At 38.8% G+C, this 17092-nt stretch overlaps 1 protein-coding gene across 5 annotated transcripts in view; it reads right to left on the bottom strand.

Annotated features, from left to right (window-relative positions):
* Window positions 1–2706: 2706 nt before the first annotated feature.
* Window positions 2707–17092, bottom strand: part of MYZAP (myocardial zonula adherens protein) — a 43821-nt gene continuing 29435 nt past the window's right edge. For 4 of the 5 annotated variants that reach the window (XM_088062963.1, XM_014251213.2, XM_088062962.1 and 1 more), the window contains 3 exons: window positions 7340–7423; window positions 6817–6917; window positions 2707–5342 (listed from right to left, as the gene is read on the bottom strand). In XM_088062963.1, coding sequence (XP_087919089.1) covers window positions 5240–5342; window positions 6817–6917; window positions 7340–7423 — 288 coding nt within the window. In that variant the 3' untranslated portion in view covers window positions 2707–5239. Of the gene's footprint in view, window positions 5343–6816; window positions 6918–7339; window positions 7424–9667; window positions 13051–17092 lie in introns of those variants that run through there. The other variant, XM_088062965.1, reaches the window with a different exon arrangement.

Raw genomic sequence — 17092 nt, 5'->3', positions numbered from 1 at the left:
CTGCGGGACGTGGCCCGCTCAGCCCCGCGCTGGGGACTCGCCTTCATCGTACGAGAATTGCAACAACAGCTAGGAAAGCTGCGGTTTGTGCCCTGTACGGCAGCCGTGACACGTGTGGAGCAGCGCTGAACGGCTGTGGGTTTGAGAGAAATTTGACGCCTTGTAGCAATTTTTTGGGTCAGCGCTTCAGCATACTCTGACTTTTCCCCCTCCCCAGACACCAATCTAGTATTCTGTCTAAGTTTTTCGACATCTTTTGTCTGTGGAAATTATTAAGCAAAGTCTGAAAAACTTTTTTTTTCCCTCAAAATTCTGGGATTTTCTGCTATCGTTTTTGGCCAATGCATAACTTTAAAATCCAGGGGTTCATCTTTCCTTGCCTATATAGTTTCCTATATATAGTTAGTTTCCTGTAGTTATGCTACATTTACTATATTTTAAAATCCAAGTTCTCTTTCTTGTGAAATACGAATGTTTCAATGGATATGCTCCAGCCACATTTTTAAAGTGAACAATTAGAAAAATTTTACTGCAGGGTCACAGGTGCCTGACGCGGTGCGCGTTCGTGCCGGTGCGGGCGGGTCCGGCTGCGTGAGGCTCCCGGGAGGCCGCGGCCTGCCAGAAACAATTCCAAACTGCCCAGGGCTGCGGGCTGAGAGACAGCGCTGACTCCAGAACTCCTGAGCTGGACACGCACACGGGTAGCAGCAGTGGGTCGTTAGTGAATGGCGATTCCCAGGTGGCAGCTGGCAGCTTTTTTAAGTTGATCCAGGTGGAGGTTTCTCGATCCGAGCAGAAGTGAGAGGCAGTTTGTCTGGGACTGTTAAAGCCGTTGTTCTACGAGCAGGATGAAGGCAGGGCCGAGCCGGAGAAGGAAGCGCTCTGAAATATCCGCCTGCGCCTGCCTTTGTTTGCGCAGCTGGAAGGCCGAGGAAAAGGCTGAGGGCCGGGGGAAATGAGATTAATCAAGTAGGCAGCTACCCACGGAAAAAATACCACAGTCAGGGTGAGAAAACCTGTCCAGTGACTACTTGAAGAGACCATTTCACTGTCTGTTATGCACTACCTGGATCATGTATGGAAAATCCCTTGGGGGAGTTTTGCCGAAGAGTTCAGGGAAATCACTTGAGTTTTTTTCACTGGGAGATCCCCGCAGTTACAGGACACAAGTTCTTTGAATTGCTGCCTCTGTTATGCAGGTGTAAGTCATGCATTTATGTCACATTTCCACATCTTGCAAGGAGGAACACTTGGTCCTGCAGATAGGAGTTGGAGCACTGGACATGGAAACCACTGCTGCCAGCAGGGAAATGAGAGTCTAGAAGGAATAATCTCATGCTCTCACAAAATGTTCAGCTGCTTTATGACGTGTACAGAAAAGCAATGCCAGTATTTACAGTGGGTTTAATTTATGTGTTAAACTGCATAAACACAGAAAAAAGTAGAGCAAAAAATGAAGATAATGGCTTCTAAGAATCACAGTTGATCATTCTGTACCTGTTCACTAGGTCTGTATTTGTTCAAGTTCACTGGGAAGGAATATTGGGAATGTTAAATTTTGGAGTAACATTGTCTGTTTATAGGTAACCCACAGTCCCAGAATGATGAATATAGAACTGAAATTTGGAAGGTGCTGGAACAAATATATTCTTAGTTGTGAACTGGTGGGCAGTATCTAGATACAATGCAACTGAGACAGCATCAACTTTGGTAGAAGGAAATATAGATTTAGTAATTTAGTATTATTTCTATAAGAAAAGTTGTTTTCTGCTTTCTTCAACTTTATAAAATGTTACTTCTTTTCACTAGGAAAAGGAGCAAAATAAACTAATTTAGATTGTAAGGTTTTTTTTTTTAGGGGGAACTACCTTTATAGTTACTCTGCTCAGAAATACTGAGGAGCAGGAATAGAGGAAACAAGCTACACATACAATGTAAATCACCCCCAAAATAACAAGAAAAAATTGCATAATTATTTGGAATTGAAGAATTTTTATTTCATTTAGGAAAAAAAACCTGCTTTCTTACCAGCATGATGCACCTTTGTAATAGTTGATTTTATTTTCCTTATAGAAACAACTCCTCCTCTTAACCTTATTTCTCAAAAAAAAAAAGCCCTAAACACTTTAAAAGCCAATCTGTATGTATTTATACCTATCATGACAAACCAGTGACACTGTGATTGTCATGTTTGCACAACCTCTTCTTGGTTGACACATAGATTGCTTTATTTTTATTGTCTTAAAAATAAATCTCTATTTGATTTTTAGTAAACTTTTATAGTAAGTGGATATAAACTGAAAATAAAGATGGGCCACAGCTATTCCAGTCTCATCCTGCTGAAGCCTGGAGAGCATCATCCCAGATGGATTCAGATGTTATCTGGAGGATCTGAAGCTGTTGAGGTTTTTCCCAAGAGTTGTGCTGCCCAGTTTTTGTTTATCCTGTGCAAGTCAATAGTTTTTTATTTCATGAAAGAGATCATCTACTTTTGTGACTTGGCTTTGAGAAAGTCTTTAGCCAGGGAGTGCCTTCCTGTTCTCAAGAGCCCTTCTGCCAAAGGAAACACCGACAAGAACATCGAGGCACCGCAGGAGCCGCTTTCCATTCCCACATGTTTGGAACAAACAAGGTTATGAACAGTAAGAGTCTGCAACATTTTAAGGTAGGTTTATTTCTAAAAGACTGTTGACACAACAGAACTACAAGTTTAAATACAGTGTTTATTGCAATTTATCCTTTTCATGTCCTGCATACCGGATGTATTAAAAGCATACAATGTAATACATTATTTGTACAGCATATATGAAAAGTGTATCCCAAAATACTTTCCAGAGTATCTGGAATAAATCACAAAAGAATACTTATCATGGTACAAATGTAGTCATACAATTGACTTACATTTAGTGTACTTTCTGAGACCTTCCTATATGGCTTTTATTGCTGTTTACAGAAATTTTACTAGTTTCTAATGTGATAGTACTAATTAACTCAGTCTCAAATTGAGAAAATATATACAGAAGTGTTACAGTCTGTTCAGTCAGGTTTGTTATTATCTATGCTAATTTACATTACTGCTCATTTGACCGGAAAGCTCTACATTTTCATGTAAAACAATGATATAAATACAGTTCCTCTCCTGTTCTTTACAGTTACCACATTTAGACCAGTAGTCCAATTAAGTGATGGTCACCAGCTCACTGCATGTCCAAATGCTCTTAAAATACAGCTTCAACTCCAGTCCTTACTTGGTTTAGAAAAAAATACTGTATTTCACCAAACATTCAAGATAAAATTTACACAAAACACCTTTACAGTAAAAACTTAAGGCCTTGCTGCATTCCTGGTAAAGTCTTGAGCAGATTATCATAATGTTGCAAGTCTCAGAGTTAAAACAACTTGCAGCATTTTCAGGAGATCCTCAGGACTATATTAAAAGTAGAATGAACTTCCTTTGAGTCTGTGTCAAAACAGCATTTTGATACTTACCCTGCCCTCTGCTATCATTCATTGAGCACCTCACAGTCATCAGGTTCTGTTTTCTGAATTCTGGCCAAAATCAGAGGGGTAAAGGATTTTCACTTTTTGAAACTTGTCAGTTAATGTCTTTTACAACAACACAAATTTCCTTTTATCTAAAAATACCACCTTCATCCCATTCATCTTAAGTTTGAAGGTGGTTTTCAGAAACCATGGCTCAGAACTCAAGTCCTGAAATTACAGAGGGACTGTTTGGGCACAGAAATGCTAAAAGACATTCTGTAAGACCTAAACCTGCGTCCCTAATGGACATTAATATACCTGCTGGGATTGGTTTTTAGTGTCTTTCTCTTCAAAAACAGACACTGTCCAAATATTTGCTGTTATCAGCCACTAGATGGAGATAAGATTTCACAGCTACAAAGCTTATCCCTGAAATCAGTTATCACTCATCTTCTTGTGCATCCAATATGAGGTCAGCATTATTATTTTAAATACAACTGTAGTAAGTGTACTTGATTTGAATAGACTGGACTGAATTGCATTAGGCTGGAGATAAAAGCAATCCCTTTTTGAAGCTCTGTGGCAAGGTGAGCACCTCCTGGGATTGACACTGCATACAACAATATTGATCATACAGAACCTAAGGTGTTTGTTTTCTGTTGCAGGTAATGTAATTTAAAAAAAGTCCTTCATTCATGTTAATAGAATTAAAATAAAATACTTCTAATTCATTTTAAATTCACTGAGAGTGGAAGATCAAAACAAGATGTAAAGAATACCCCATATATATATATATATATATATTTAAATTAGTTCAGTATTAGATACAGTCATTCCTGCTGCTACTTTGAAGCCAAAGGTAAGATTTTAAGTGCTTTGGGCAAAAAAATAATAGTACTCAAAACCCCAAATCCTGATTCAGGATTGCTATTGCTGTTGGAATTCCAAGGACTGCTGCAGGTTGCTTTAAGCAAACTTTTGTTTAATGAAAACTCCTTCCTCAAATGGAAAAGTAAATAAATAAAGTGTCAGAGATTTTCCTACACAATTTCTACAGAATGTGTCAACTATGGTCACTCTGTCCCATGACTGAGGAAGTGCAAACCAGTGCCTCAGCCCAACAAAGCAAATTCCATTATAAGCTGGTCTATCCTTTACTGTTCTGAGCAGCAAACACAATATTCATCTGCCATGTGTTGAGGGAATTGTTTTCAACAGCCAGGTTCAGCTCTCCCTCCCAGACAAAGAGTGCTGGGTACAAAAGAGCTGCTCACAGGTGAAGAGAGCCCTCAACGGCACCAGGTCTCTGGGACAGGTGTGAGCCACCCTCAGTTTGGGCAGATTTGGAGCTTCCACACTAATTCCCTCTGCCAGCACAGCTCCAGTAGTATTGACAACAGAATATATTAGAGCTTCATCACACAAACAGAATTACAAAACAGTTGAAGAAAAAAACCAACTGTACAGCTATAAAAGTCCCTCTACAGGCATTTGAAATGACACATTGCACTAGACAGCTTCTAAAGAAGCAATATTGCCTGAATGCTGCTTCACTCACCCTGCTGCTTCCCTATCCCCTCACAGTTAACATCAGTAGTAACTTCAGGTATAAAGTTACTGAAGAACTGCTTTCAGGATAAATTTAGCAAGACTCCATGCTGCTGCTCTTCTCTATGAATTGATAAAAATTTATCTAACCAAGCTGCAAAGGTGCAAGATATCTGCTCATATTTAGAAAGCTTGATGAGTTGAATGCTCAGGATGTACTGCTCTTTGTGCTAAATTCCAGCACTCTCTTGAATGGGGTGTACGTCCTCACCGGCCTCGGACTTTCAGGAGATCTGTTCTCAGTGCTTGTGCTGTTCAGGAGACAAGAGAAAGCTTGAAGAGTTAAGGTCAGAGTATCACACAGCTGGGCTCGTAATGCCATGGCAATGAACTTGTGCCCTTGTGTTTGTATTGACAGGCTAAAATAAAACTTATCAGTGCATTTGGTATGTTCCATATTTCTTTCCTATAATGCCACAAAGAATATTTGATAAAAACCGTGGCAGATACTGACATGTTTACAGGCCAGCATTTGCTGGTGCTCACAGTGGAATGCCCAGCAATAAAATTATTAGGACTAAGAGTCCTGCAACAAAAAAAGATAGCAATATTGCATTTAAGAACACAATTAATCATTTATTTAAGAACACAATTAATTTAAGAACACAAATAATCATTAATCTAAACTGCACAGAAGTGCATTCTTGCATAGAGATAAATCTCAAAAAGAGGAAAAATATCAGATAAGTAGGGGCTGTGCTTACATACAGAGGGGCCCAAGAGAGGGCAACAAAGATAGGTTTCTGCTGAGAACCTGAGTGACAAAAACATGGTATTTAAGGTTCCAGAACACATGCCATTAAAATATGCTCTAGGCTGAGCTGTAAAATGAGTGTATTTTTAAATTATGAAGGAAATTTTAGCTTGCTTGCTGATTTTGTATGCTAATTTACATTCCTCAAACTAAACCATTCAGTTTGCAGGGTGGTTACAATGACCAAATTTACTTGTCGGTAATAAAAGTAACTCAAAGTGATCCTCCTTATTTTACTGGTTTGTTTCCTGTTTTGCCCTTCTCTGTGGAGACTTGTAGGGAAAACTGAAGTGCAAGTGAAGAGCCCTGCTCCCAGGGCTCAGTGCCCTGCTGCAGGCTCAGGTCAGAGAAAGGAGGGGAGAAGGGGAGGCACCACAAACGAGCTTCCCAAAGCCAGGCTCCAGAGCCACTGGCACCACACCCGAGCTTCCCAAAGCCAGGCTCCAGAGCCACTGGCACCACTGAGCAGCAGCAGTGTGTCACAGCACTGCTTACCTGGCAGTCCTCCACCCTGGGCCAGGAGATGTCCAGAATTACTGCAGGCCTCCCCTGTTGGTGTTATCTGCTCTCCAGTGGTTCTGGTCACACCTCAGGCACAGAGGGTGAATGTGCCCAAAGCCAGCACTGAGCAGCCTTGGGCAGATCTGCCCTGTGTCTGTTTTGCTGCCAGCAGCCACTCTGCACCAGAACTTCCCACACCTCACAGTCCCCTCTCTGACTTCTCGACTTAAACTGCAGTATTGGCAATAATTACTCCACAAGAGTTTGCTCTATGTTTGCATCTTCAAGAAAAGAATAAATCCTAAACCATTGAAAAAAAATCATTGAAGTGAACTGCACCTATGAGTGAAGTGCTCTTTTAAACTCCGCAGTCCACTCAAACTGTTCATTAGCAAAATGGTTTACTAATACAGCACTGATAAGGGACATTATGAAGAATTTTCCTACAAACAAGCAGAAAAAGTAAATACCTGTATGGAAGATCACATTCTACACCAGTGTCCTTGGTTTCTATATTGGTCTTTGGTTGGTTTTCCATTAAGTAGTCCAGTTTATCTTGTAATTCTTTATTCTGGGAAACAGTAATTTTCATCACAAATTTATTTTATTTATGGTAATTAAACAAGGAAATAAAATTGCACATTGCCCTCTCCCTACAAGAAGCAGTGTAAAAATGTGTACTGAGAAAATAAAGAAATCCTTAATTCTGGAAAGAATATGTATTAAACCAGCAGTATTATTCAGAAGCTTCTGCTTTAAGTCATTATTAAACCATTATAAAATTGTAAGTTAAGAAACTTAGTGTGAATATTGAGACTTTATTTCATACATTCCTGACTGTATGATTGGTGTCATAAGTTTAATTTCCATTTGAAGAACAGCAAATACATATAGTAGTTATACATCCAGATAGCACTGGATGGCATTGGTTCAAATTTAATTTGGTTTCATAAAATAATCACAATAATGTAAACTCAAAAGGTAATGCCTTACCTCACATTCTAAGAAAGAGATTTTGTCTAAAAGCTGTATTATAAATAATTCCTTTTCTTTCACTTTCTTCCTTAGCATTTCAATCTATGAAGAAAAACAAAGCCATTTAGTCTGATGGGTTTGGGAAAAGGAAGAAAACAATCTAGGTATCACAGGAAGAAAATGTGTTTAATATTATTGTTCAGAGGAAACAGAATACTTGTAAGTATTCACAAACTGCTTTTATCCCTGGATTACTTACCAAATTGAGTGGACTTTTACTAAAGTGAATTCATTTTGCAGAACAGCTAAACTGAAATCAGGGAACACTCAGAACACATTCATTTTTTTTCTGTCAGTCATTTCAAGAATGACCATTTATGAATACTTTGGTCAAACTTTCCATGCATTCTCACCAGTCACTTTTTAACTCTGTATATGAAAATCAAAGCTGTGAAAAAGCACTAACATCCCCTTCAAAACCACCAGTGTAAAATTTTTCTGGAAACAGTGATTAGTAGCAATATCCCATCCTGCTAAAAGAGAAAGATAAAATACTCAAGGTGCAATAAAGAAAATAACAGCAGTACTATCACCCTCGCAAAATTTACTGCTAGATATTATAAAATATTTTTAAAAACCCATAAGAACTGTGAAAAAAAATGAATACATATTGAACTGAAAAATGAAAAGTTGTAAGACCAACTGAACTGTAATTCAGTCTCCATGACTTTCAGGTATCACGTCACTGACACAATGATCAGTTGTTACTTGGAAATGCTAAAACATAAATGCCATACAGTGTTTTCAGCTGAACAGTTACAGAATACAGGAGTGCTATCATCATCCATCTCAAAATCAGGTATTTCCTTTTTTTCCTCGTTTAAAGTCCATGTAAAAACTACCCATGTCATCTGAAGCTATTATCATTTCAGTGTTCAACTTACAGAAGCACAAAGCTTGTAGCATTTTCAGAAAATCTTAGAACATACCTTGATCTTCATATTTAATTACAACTCTGTTTAACAGTATGACTGAATTAAGTCAGTTATGTCTTCCCTGGTTCAATAGCTTCAGTCTTGCCAATAAACTCCACTTTAGAAAAGATAAACTGTTCTCTTGGGACTTTCAAGTAGATCTTTTCTATGAATATTCTGTTCTCCTACTATGCATATAAGGAAATAAATAATCAGTGCCACACAAAAAAGCCCAAAGCCAAGCACAGCTGTGTGATCAGACTGACACACAGCCATTCTTCCTTGTTATTGAAAATAATCAACTCTATCAGATGCCTAGGCTGGTTTTTATATCAAACACAAAATATTTCTGTTTCCAAATAAGTGATCAAATAATCTGTCATCCAAAAGCAGGACCAAACTCTTGTGTTTCACAGGCATTTTCCTTAACTTATATTCAATCTATAATAAAAAAGATCCTAAGACATGAAATAAATTTACAGTATCCATTATGTTCACCAAATATCATTACAAATAGATTTTGTGTGAGTTAAAGTTCTGCTTATTTTTCACATTGGCTACAGAAAGACAGCTCCCTGCAGATGTTTTTATTTTAATTAGAATAGTTTGAAGGTGAAGATGAGCATGGACACCTTAAAATCTAACAGAGAATACAAAAAGGAAGACTTTGACAAGCAGCTTCCTCCCCTTCCCAAACACAGAACTGAACTCCAAAAAGACATTTTGTATTTTATTGAGGACGCTCTAGGGAGCAGCAGACTGAAGCATACGCAGCAGTACCTCCAGCCTCTCTGTAACATGTTTACATAGTACCAGTCAGAACCCATTAAAACCATGCCCTTGCCTCAGAATTACACCAGATTTTTAAATCCTGCCTTCTTTTCTGCAGAGAATATGATACTATATCATCACAAGCTCCATGTCCCAGTCCAGCAGTCAAACAGAATGGTTAGAGCAAGGCAGTGGTTAGACCATGCAGGTTACAGAATGATCAGGCTGGGAATTTTGTAACCTATATAAAACCTTTTGGTGGATCTTTAAACATTAGGAGCTCAGACACAGCCACACACCCCAAATACATTTCAGGAGAAATAAATGCAGCAGTGTGGCTGCATTTGAGGTGATAAAATGAGAGGCTCTTTCAGCACCAGGAAAAACATCCTGCAGTCCTGCTCCCTGGATGCAGCAGAGCACCCTGTGAGGCCACTGCAGAAAGAAGTGCAGTGAAGGAAAGCAGGGTCAGAATGGAGCAGGAATGCTGCACCCCCAGACACACAGCCAAACAGCTGCCTCAGCAGCTACTGCAGTCCAAGGGCGGAACAAGTGGCCTGACACAGATAACACAGCGCAGCACAGTAATTTACTATAAAAATAAGTTTATTTACTGAATAAGGACTCGAGTATGTCATCTTATGCCATTAACACCAGTAATGAAAAACCTGATTCAACTGATCCTTGAGAGGGTATGTCACAGGAAACCAGCAAAACCAGGAATAACTCTAAGAGATTATAATAATATATTATGATATTAAATTTTAAAAAGCCCAAAACCCACAAATCTACATCTTGAGACTTTATTTCTAGAAGCTGCATAAAGCAAGAGAACAACTAGCAGGTGACAGAGCAATAGATTTTGACTTTGGGTTGAATACAATGTAAGGAGGAGAAGAAGAGGAGAAGTGAGATGGGTCAAACACAATATTCAGCTCCAGGCCTGAGTGGTGGCCAGAATAGTCTGGTCAGAATGGTCAGAAACAAATCAGTGCAAGACAAAAACTCAAATTCCAGGGACTGACTCTTGTATCCAAGCAATTTCTGGACTGACTCCGGAATAAAATGATCATCAGGATGTTCCTGTGTTTTCCTTGGTCAATGCCTACAGTCTATAATCCACCTCATCCTTGCTGTGTCTGCAGATCTCAGAATTTCTGCTCACTGGACTCAGCAACTTGCTCCCAAACCTGGCTTCTGCACAACTACCCTCTCAGATTTCTTCATAATTTTCTGCAAGCACTATTCAGGTACATCCTTCAGGCTTTCTCTTCCAACCTTCTCCACAAATGTCCAGACAGACTTTCCCTAGCACTTAATTCTTGACCTGATTTACATTGTTAAGACTCCACATTTCTACCTGTATTTCTATAACCTTCACATCCACATTAAGCACTCAAACAAAACTGGCAACCTACTTAGATGTATCAGTTACATTAATGACCCACTCATTCCTTTCAAGGTAATAACAGTAATAATGTGACTTTATCAACCCTGAGCCAGACAGTCACCCTTCTTCCTACCACTTCCTTCTCTCTTACTTCCCCCAGCCCACTGTATCCGTCATTCCTGCTTTCCCTTCTCCAGCTGGGAGACATCTGACTATTCCAAAACTGGGTGGAGAAAAGCTACAAGGCCCAAGCTCCAGTTTGTAATTTATCTGGTGTGCCAGCAACTGAGGGGCATCATGCGCTCTCAGCCCTTCAGCAACCCCACCTCAATCCCTGGCATTTCCCTGCCAGGCAGAGAAAGGGCACCTAATCTCTTCCCATCCTGGCAAGGTCCATGAAGTTCCCTGCCAATGGTGCTGGGTGTGCAGCTTGCATTTCACATGCCCACTGCAATTTCTAATGATCTGAATCAGCACGTAAGGTCCAACACACAACATGAATCATCCTGAATTTATCCACTGACTCAGGATTAATATGGTGATGCACTTCTTTTTAAGATCTCTCATCCTTGTTTCTGCCCTACTGCTGTTACCACCTCTATCCTTTTGCCTCCTTGTGAAACCTTGAGGTCATTTCTCAAATTGCCTCAATCTCCAGATTGTCACTTTATCTTGCTCCATCTCCCAGAAAATTCAATTCTTCTTGTCCATCCCATCGATGAAGATCTCTTTCTTTCTCACTGCTGCACCTTATAGATTCTCCAAATACCAAACAATTGTCACGGTACTTGAATGGGCTGTGTAAATACTTTCTAGGAGGAGCTCCATTTCTGACTTTTGCCTGCACTACCAAGCAACTAAACTTTGCTTCCCTAAGATGGAAAGTGAGATGTAAGAGTCAACAGCATTAAACTGATCTCATGGACAGAATACCTAAGAACAGTCAAGAGGAGAACTGGAGAATTGCAAGACCTAAAAGGAAGAGTCTCTAAAGAAATGCTGGAAATGTGACTAATGGTATTAGAATGAAAAGTCAACAGAATTACAGAGCTATTAAAGCAGAAGGAAAAAGTATCTGGAGAGAAAACTAAAATTGTATTTAAATGTAGAGCCTTTATAGAGAAAGCCTGAAATAGGAAACTTAATTTTATTCTGAGTACTCAGACATGGATTTGGAGGCATTAAACTATATCTCCTGGATTGGAACAGATCCAGCTATTAGGTAAACTCAGTCACCATTTACCCCTTAACAGTACTATCCATTAGTTTAAAATATTTACCAGAACATAGTTTTAATATACTTAAGTATCATATTATTCAAGTACACTTATATTTTCCTTATTCATCTACAATTAATGGACTAGGCAGTAGCAACACTGATACAGAGACATGAACAAACTGATCAGAAATATGACTACACAGGACAAACAGATGCTACACAGCATGCACAAAACAAGACAGACAAGACATTGCAACATCGGCCAGAGCTCTCGGAGGTAATTGCTGTACAAGGACAAGATTTTCCTCAGTCCTGTATTTCTCTGGACCTTAACGGGTATTTATGAGAGGCTACACAAGAGCTGAAACTTTTTCAGGGAGCATAATACAGTGAATAGGAATGAGCACCTTTGCCTTTTAATCCTCCTTAAATCATGTCAGCAACTTATCCATACTTTTTGTATTTTAAAGCTCACATTGCATTTACAGAAAAAGTAACAACCGACTGATTTAGGTTAATGCACCAACGTAGAGACCTTCCTAAATGATTGAGCTGTATGAACACATTATCCAGTGGTTGATGTCCATGTATTGCTAAGGCAGGGGCTGACATGTCCTAATGAGTTACAGACATTGACTCATTGTCTGCACATCAACGCACCTCGTTAAGCACTACCTTAGTAATGGGCAAGTTTCTAATTAATGACTTGGCCTGGCAATTCCCAGTTGAAAGTGCTGATGTTATGCATATATAAACCCTCTCACCAAACACCAGCAGTGATTCTACTTCTGCCAACAGATAAGCAATGTACTGCTTGCTTGAGTCCACTGAGGAATGCCAAACACTTCTACTGGGAAGGGGGGGAAGGAGGGTGTGCCAAGTTATTCATGTTCTGTCCTTTATCTTCTTCTTCCAAACTCCCAAGGTGGGTTTCTCTTTCTAAATTTGTGTTTTGTTTTTATGGTAGGTACTATGCAATGCAGATTTTGGTTAAAGAAGTTTGGCATCTGTTGTTGGTAATTCCAACATCTTCTCCTCCTCTGTGCATCTGTGTGGCTTCTTGTACTTGACCTTGAAACTGTTCTTCCATATTAAAAGAGGGAAATTTTGCTATATATCTGAAGTTGGAATGTCTTGATACAGGTGTTTTCAGATGTTTAAGTCTTTTTTTGAAAAAATTCTTCTTTTTATACCCCATTTGTGCAATACAAAGTATCTTCTGTATTTGGGATACCATTTGCTCATTAGCACTTTGTTCTTTCATGCAAGTATCTTCCCCGACAGAACAGGAGACAGCTTCTCCCAGGTGTCTGGTCACCATTTATTATCCAACGAATCTGAGACTAAAGCTGGAGAACAGCTCATGGGCCATGACCTAGAGACAGTTCAATTCAGTAGTTAGGGGAATTTCACATGAAATCTGAGTTCTGTAGACAATGTCTTGGCATGAAATATATCCTATCATATATCCTTTTTTCTTCAGACCCCTTCAGAATAGCTCCCTGTATCTATCTGCATCAACCCCCCTGCCTTGCTTACAAAATGTAAATGCTGATATGCTGATTTCCTTCCCTCTCCTGCTTCTCAACAATGAAACATTACATATAAAATGAGCTTACTGTGCAATGAAATTGCAATCCATTTCAAAGTGAATTGCATAAATCTCAAAATTAAACCTCTCTTAAATCTCTCCAGGTTTGAAATTAAGATCAAGCCATAAAATAATTATTTTGCTAATTTAAAATCTATGCTTTGTATTTCATTTATCTTACATGAAATTTCCTACAGTGGCACAGACAGGATGAACTGGTTGACCCATGAGATAGATTCTTAGAAGAGAAGCTTTTATCCCTCTCAGAGAGCAAGAGCAATTTCAACCCTGAAGGGAACAGTGTGGTGGTAGCAGCTTCCCATGCCCTGCCATGGTGCCTCTGTGCCTGCATCTGCCTGCCCAGTCCCATCCCTGCAGGGGAAACTCCTTAGTGGAAGGGCCTGAAGTCTGTGTGCCTCTGCCTCTCACCTGTGAGTCTCCCTGCAAATTCCTCCTCTCATCAAACTGTCTTTTCCCTGGACTGCCTTTGCAAGTCTTTCTCTGCCCAGCTATACTTTAAGATAGCTACAAAGGCAAGGGCTTTGTATCTGAGCTTTGGGTGACCCACTGGCCATCTGTCTCTCCTCACTCATTTTTTGAAAGCCTGCAATGAACAAATAGTATGATTAAAGGGCTGGGTTTCTAAACACCTGCCAAATGCAAGTCCTGCACTTTTAACTGCCAGCACTGCATTTAAAACCTTCTACACTAAGCTGTGAACAAATAGATTTGTTTAACAAACAAGTTCAACACAGGGATAAATCTGTCAGCCGTACATCATCTGCAATCTCTCTCTAATGAGAACATGAGGCTTTAAGACTATTCAGGATAACTTTCTGCTCAGCTGGTACACTAATGAGCAGCAATTTTTGCTCTCACAGAAAAGAATCCCTATGAGGATGAAAAATGTGTGTGCATGAGAGCTAACACAGAGATATTGAAGGTCACCAACTTCAGAAAACTTCCATTTTATTTCTTTGATTTTTTTTCTTCTGAAAGTTATTTTCTGTGCTTCTATTTAATTTATGACTTGTTTGACTAAATCAAGTTGAAAAAGGTTCTATTTATGTTTGAGATGGAAGGATTTCTTTTCAGAGGAAAAAAATCAGAAGCTTTTTTTTTTTTTTTCTAAGGAGTATAAGCACACTGAAATGTGAGTGTCCTTCTCTGCCTTGGTTCAATTCCCTAGATCACATTACCAGTGCATTCAGTACCAACACGATAAGATCAATGAAGAGGAAGGTGTTAATACTCTTTACCTCCATAGCCTCCTACATTTGGTGCTTCTCTGCCAGCGTCCCCTTTCATGCCTAAATTAGGACTGACCACCACCTCCTAACACATTTTTAAATGCCATCAAAATAGCACCAGAGGTGTTAGAATTGCCTGCTGCATCACAAAACTCCACTAATAAAGCTTCTCTTTCACTTCCTCCTGGCTGCTTGCTGTTCTTTTACAAAATGCCCTGCATCTGTCACTTGCAAATGATCCGTCATCTTTCCCAAAAAGGGATTAAGAGCAATCTATTTTGTAATTTTTTTCAGCCAGGAGATTCATCTCAGTACTTGTCCAATTTTCTGTCCAATTGGACAGTTCTCCATATGAGTTTGAAGTACATCTTGTTTGTTCAGCATCCCTTTGAAGTGATGTTCATTTCTCCAATTTCTCTGAGATGTTACCATTTGGAGATGGTAACAGCATAAACTCGTTGTAATTTACACTGGCAGAGAAAACCCCTTATTTATACTTCAGATCTGTGTCCAATATACAAAGATTAATACTAAACAAAGCTCATCTTGTAGTCAAGCGAGTTTAGGCTTTCTCACCTAGAAGCTCATACAGTAGCTCTGTTGCAGCTTCAAACATAAGCACTGCTGATAATTTTGACTACTTAATTTCACCTCTCTCCGGAGTTTCCCAGGCTAGCCTGTTCTTACTTTATTGAATGCCACAGAGAAGCTAAGTGTTTCGGAAAGCTAGATTTCTAGCATTTCAATTATTTATTTTTTCTCAATTTTTAAATGCAAATTATCAATATCATTATAATACCCTCATAAACCCTAAGATGGCATGTTATTTTACAGATACCAGCCATGAAAATACTGCAATAGTGAGTAATAGGGCAGGTTTTCATTACACTTTTCTTAATATTCCTTGCCATTACATGCTGTAATTAGTTAAATTTAGTATAGGGAGGATGTGTGTTTAAATATACCCTGATGAACATGGCTTCCGGGACTTAAATAGTAGTGCAATCTTCCCTATTTACTCTAGCAGATATTTTTAGTGCTGCTGCTCACTAGTTTTTAACCTAACTTCAGAACAGAGTCTTAAGATAACATTCCTTCTCAGTATTTTTGTTGCAAATTTTTCAGCTTCTATGGCATAGTTAGCAAGTATTTGCTTACAATGAGCCAAAAAATACTTATCTAATGTTACATAGAGAAAAGCACCACATGCTTGGACAGTTGAGGACATACATATCTGCAATGCTTTTTCTCCTGCCCTGTGGTGAACAGCTACTCTTCTCTACATCATTAAAGTTGCTATTTTTAAGCCTTTAATTAAGAGTCCATTTTAAAACAGGGTGTGCCCAACTATATTATGGGTATTTTCTCAAGCACAGTACAAACACAAGCAACAAATAGCACAAAATTGAGAAACAAAGCCCCAAACATTAAATGCCTGATGAATTTGGTACCACCTGATCTGATCAAACCTCTGGTAGAGGAGTCTTTAGCTAGCTCACTAGTGAAAATAGAGATGTAGCTACACAGGTGTTCATGCAGTTCTCAAGGAAGCTGAATTAAAATAAAAATTAAAACACACAGGGACTAAAGGAGAAAGCAAAAATATCTACCCTATGGCTATATGGCAGTCAAGACTGATAGAGGTTTAACAGAATCTGAAAAGCAGGCAGTCAGAGAGCAGTTAGACATGTTTGACAATTAAGTAGTGACTTGGTCACCTAACACTAGTTAAATAGGATAACCAGATGGTCTAGAAGGGCTTTCTGCGTATATGAAGGGATCAGAAAGATACATTACAAGGAATTAGCAAGCTAAGCTCACCTATGAAATCTAATATTAATGAAACCATAATTATTGGCTCAAGCTTTATATGTGGTTTTATTCCAAAACAAAAGATGGAGCTGAAAGGACTTGTTATACCAATGCAGCCCACTAGAGGTCAAGTTACAACCAGGAGTTTAAAATATATTTAGTAATGAAGGACAAAACTTAGGCCACTGTCCTCATGTATTATAGATTCATTCAGGGTGCCACATGTATCACAAATCCTTTAGATCTTTTGTTTAGAACCAACAGAAAAAACTCTTAATACAATGTCTGGTGTACAGAGATACAAAACAGATTAAGTAATTGTTCCCATAATCCATTAATTAGATGGATTGGATTATTGGACTGGAGAAATTTTCCTTCATAAAATAACATGGTATAAAGACTGTAAATTCAGGTTTAGACCAGTTATGATGCTTAAAAACAGTGATAATGGCAAGCTAAACTAAAACCAAACCCTCAAGACTTGATATGTCTGATACAACAGAAGAACTTTAATCCCTCTGTATAAAAGACACTTAGTATCACACATCTGATAATACAGAACAACTACATCAGAATCTTATCAAACAAAGCATATGTAAATACATATAAATACAAACTTGACAAAAATGGAACATCTCCATGCCTAATCAGAAATCCTGTAATAGCACACTGTGAATGCAGAAAGACTGTTTTAGATTTGAGTGGTTTCTAAACATTTGATATCTTGAGTGTATGATGTCCAGATACAAATCAAAGGTATCTCG

Source organism: Pseudopodoces humilis, chromosome 16 (assembly GCF_049639895.1).
Source record: "Pseudopodoces humilis isolate 2021_Gansu_Grassland_sample_001 chromosome 16, ASM4963989v1, whole genome shotgun sequence".
Classification (NCBI taxonomy): Eukaryota; Metazoa; Chordata; class Aves; order Passeriformes; family Paridae; genus Pseudopodoces; species Pseudopodoces humilis.
The sequence above is the reverse complement of the archived record's forward strand: the minus strand, read 5'-3'. Positions and strand labels throughout refer to the sequence as shown.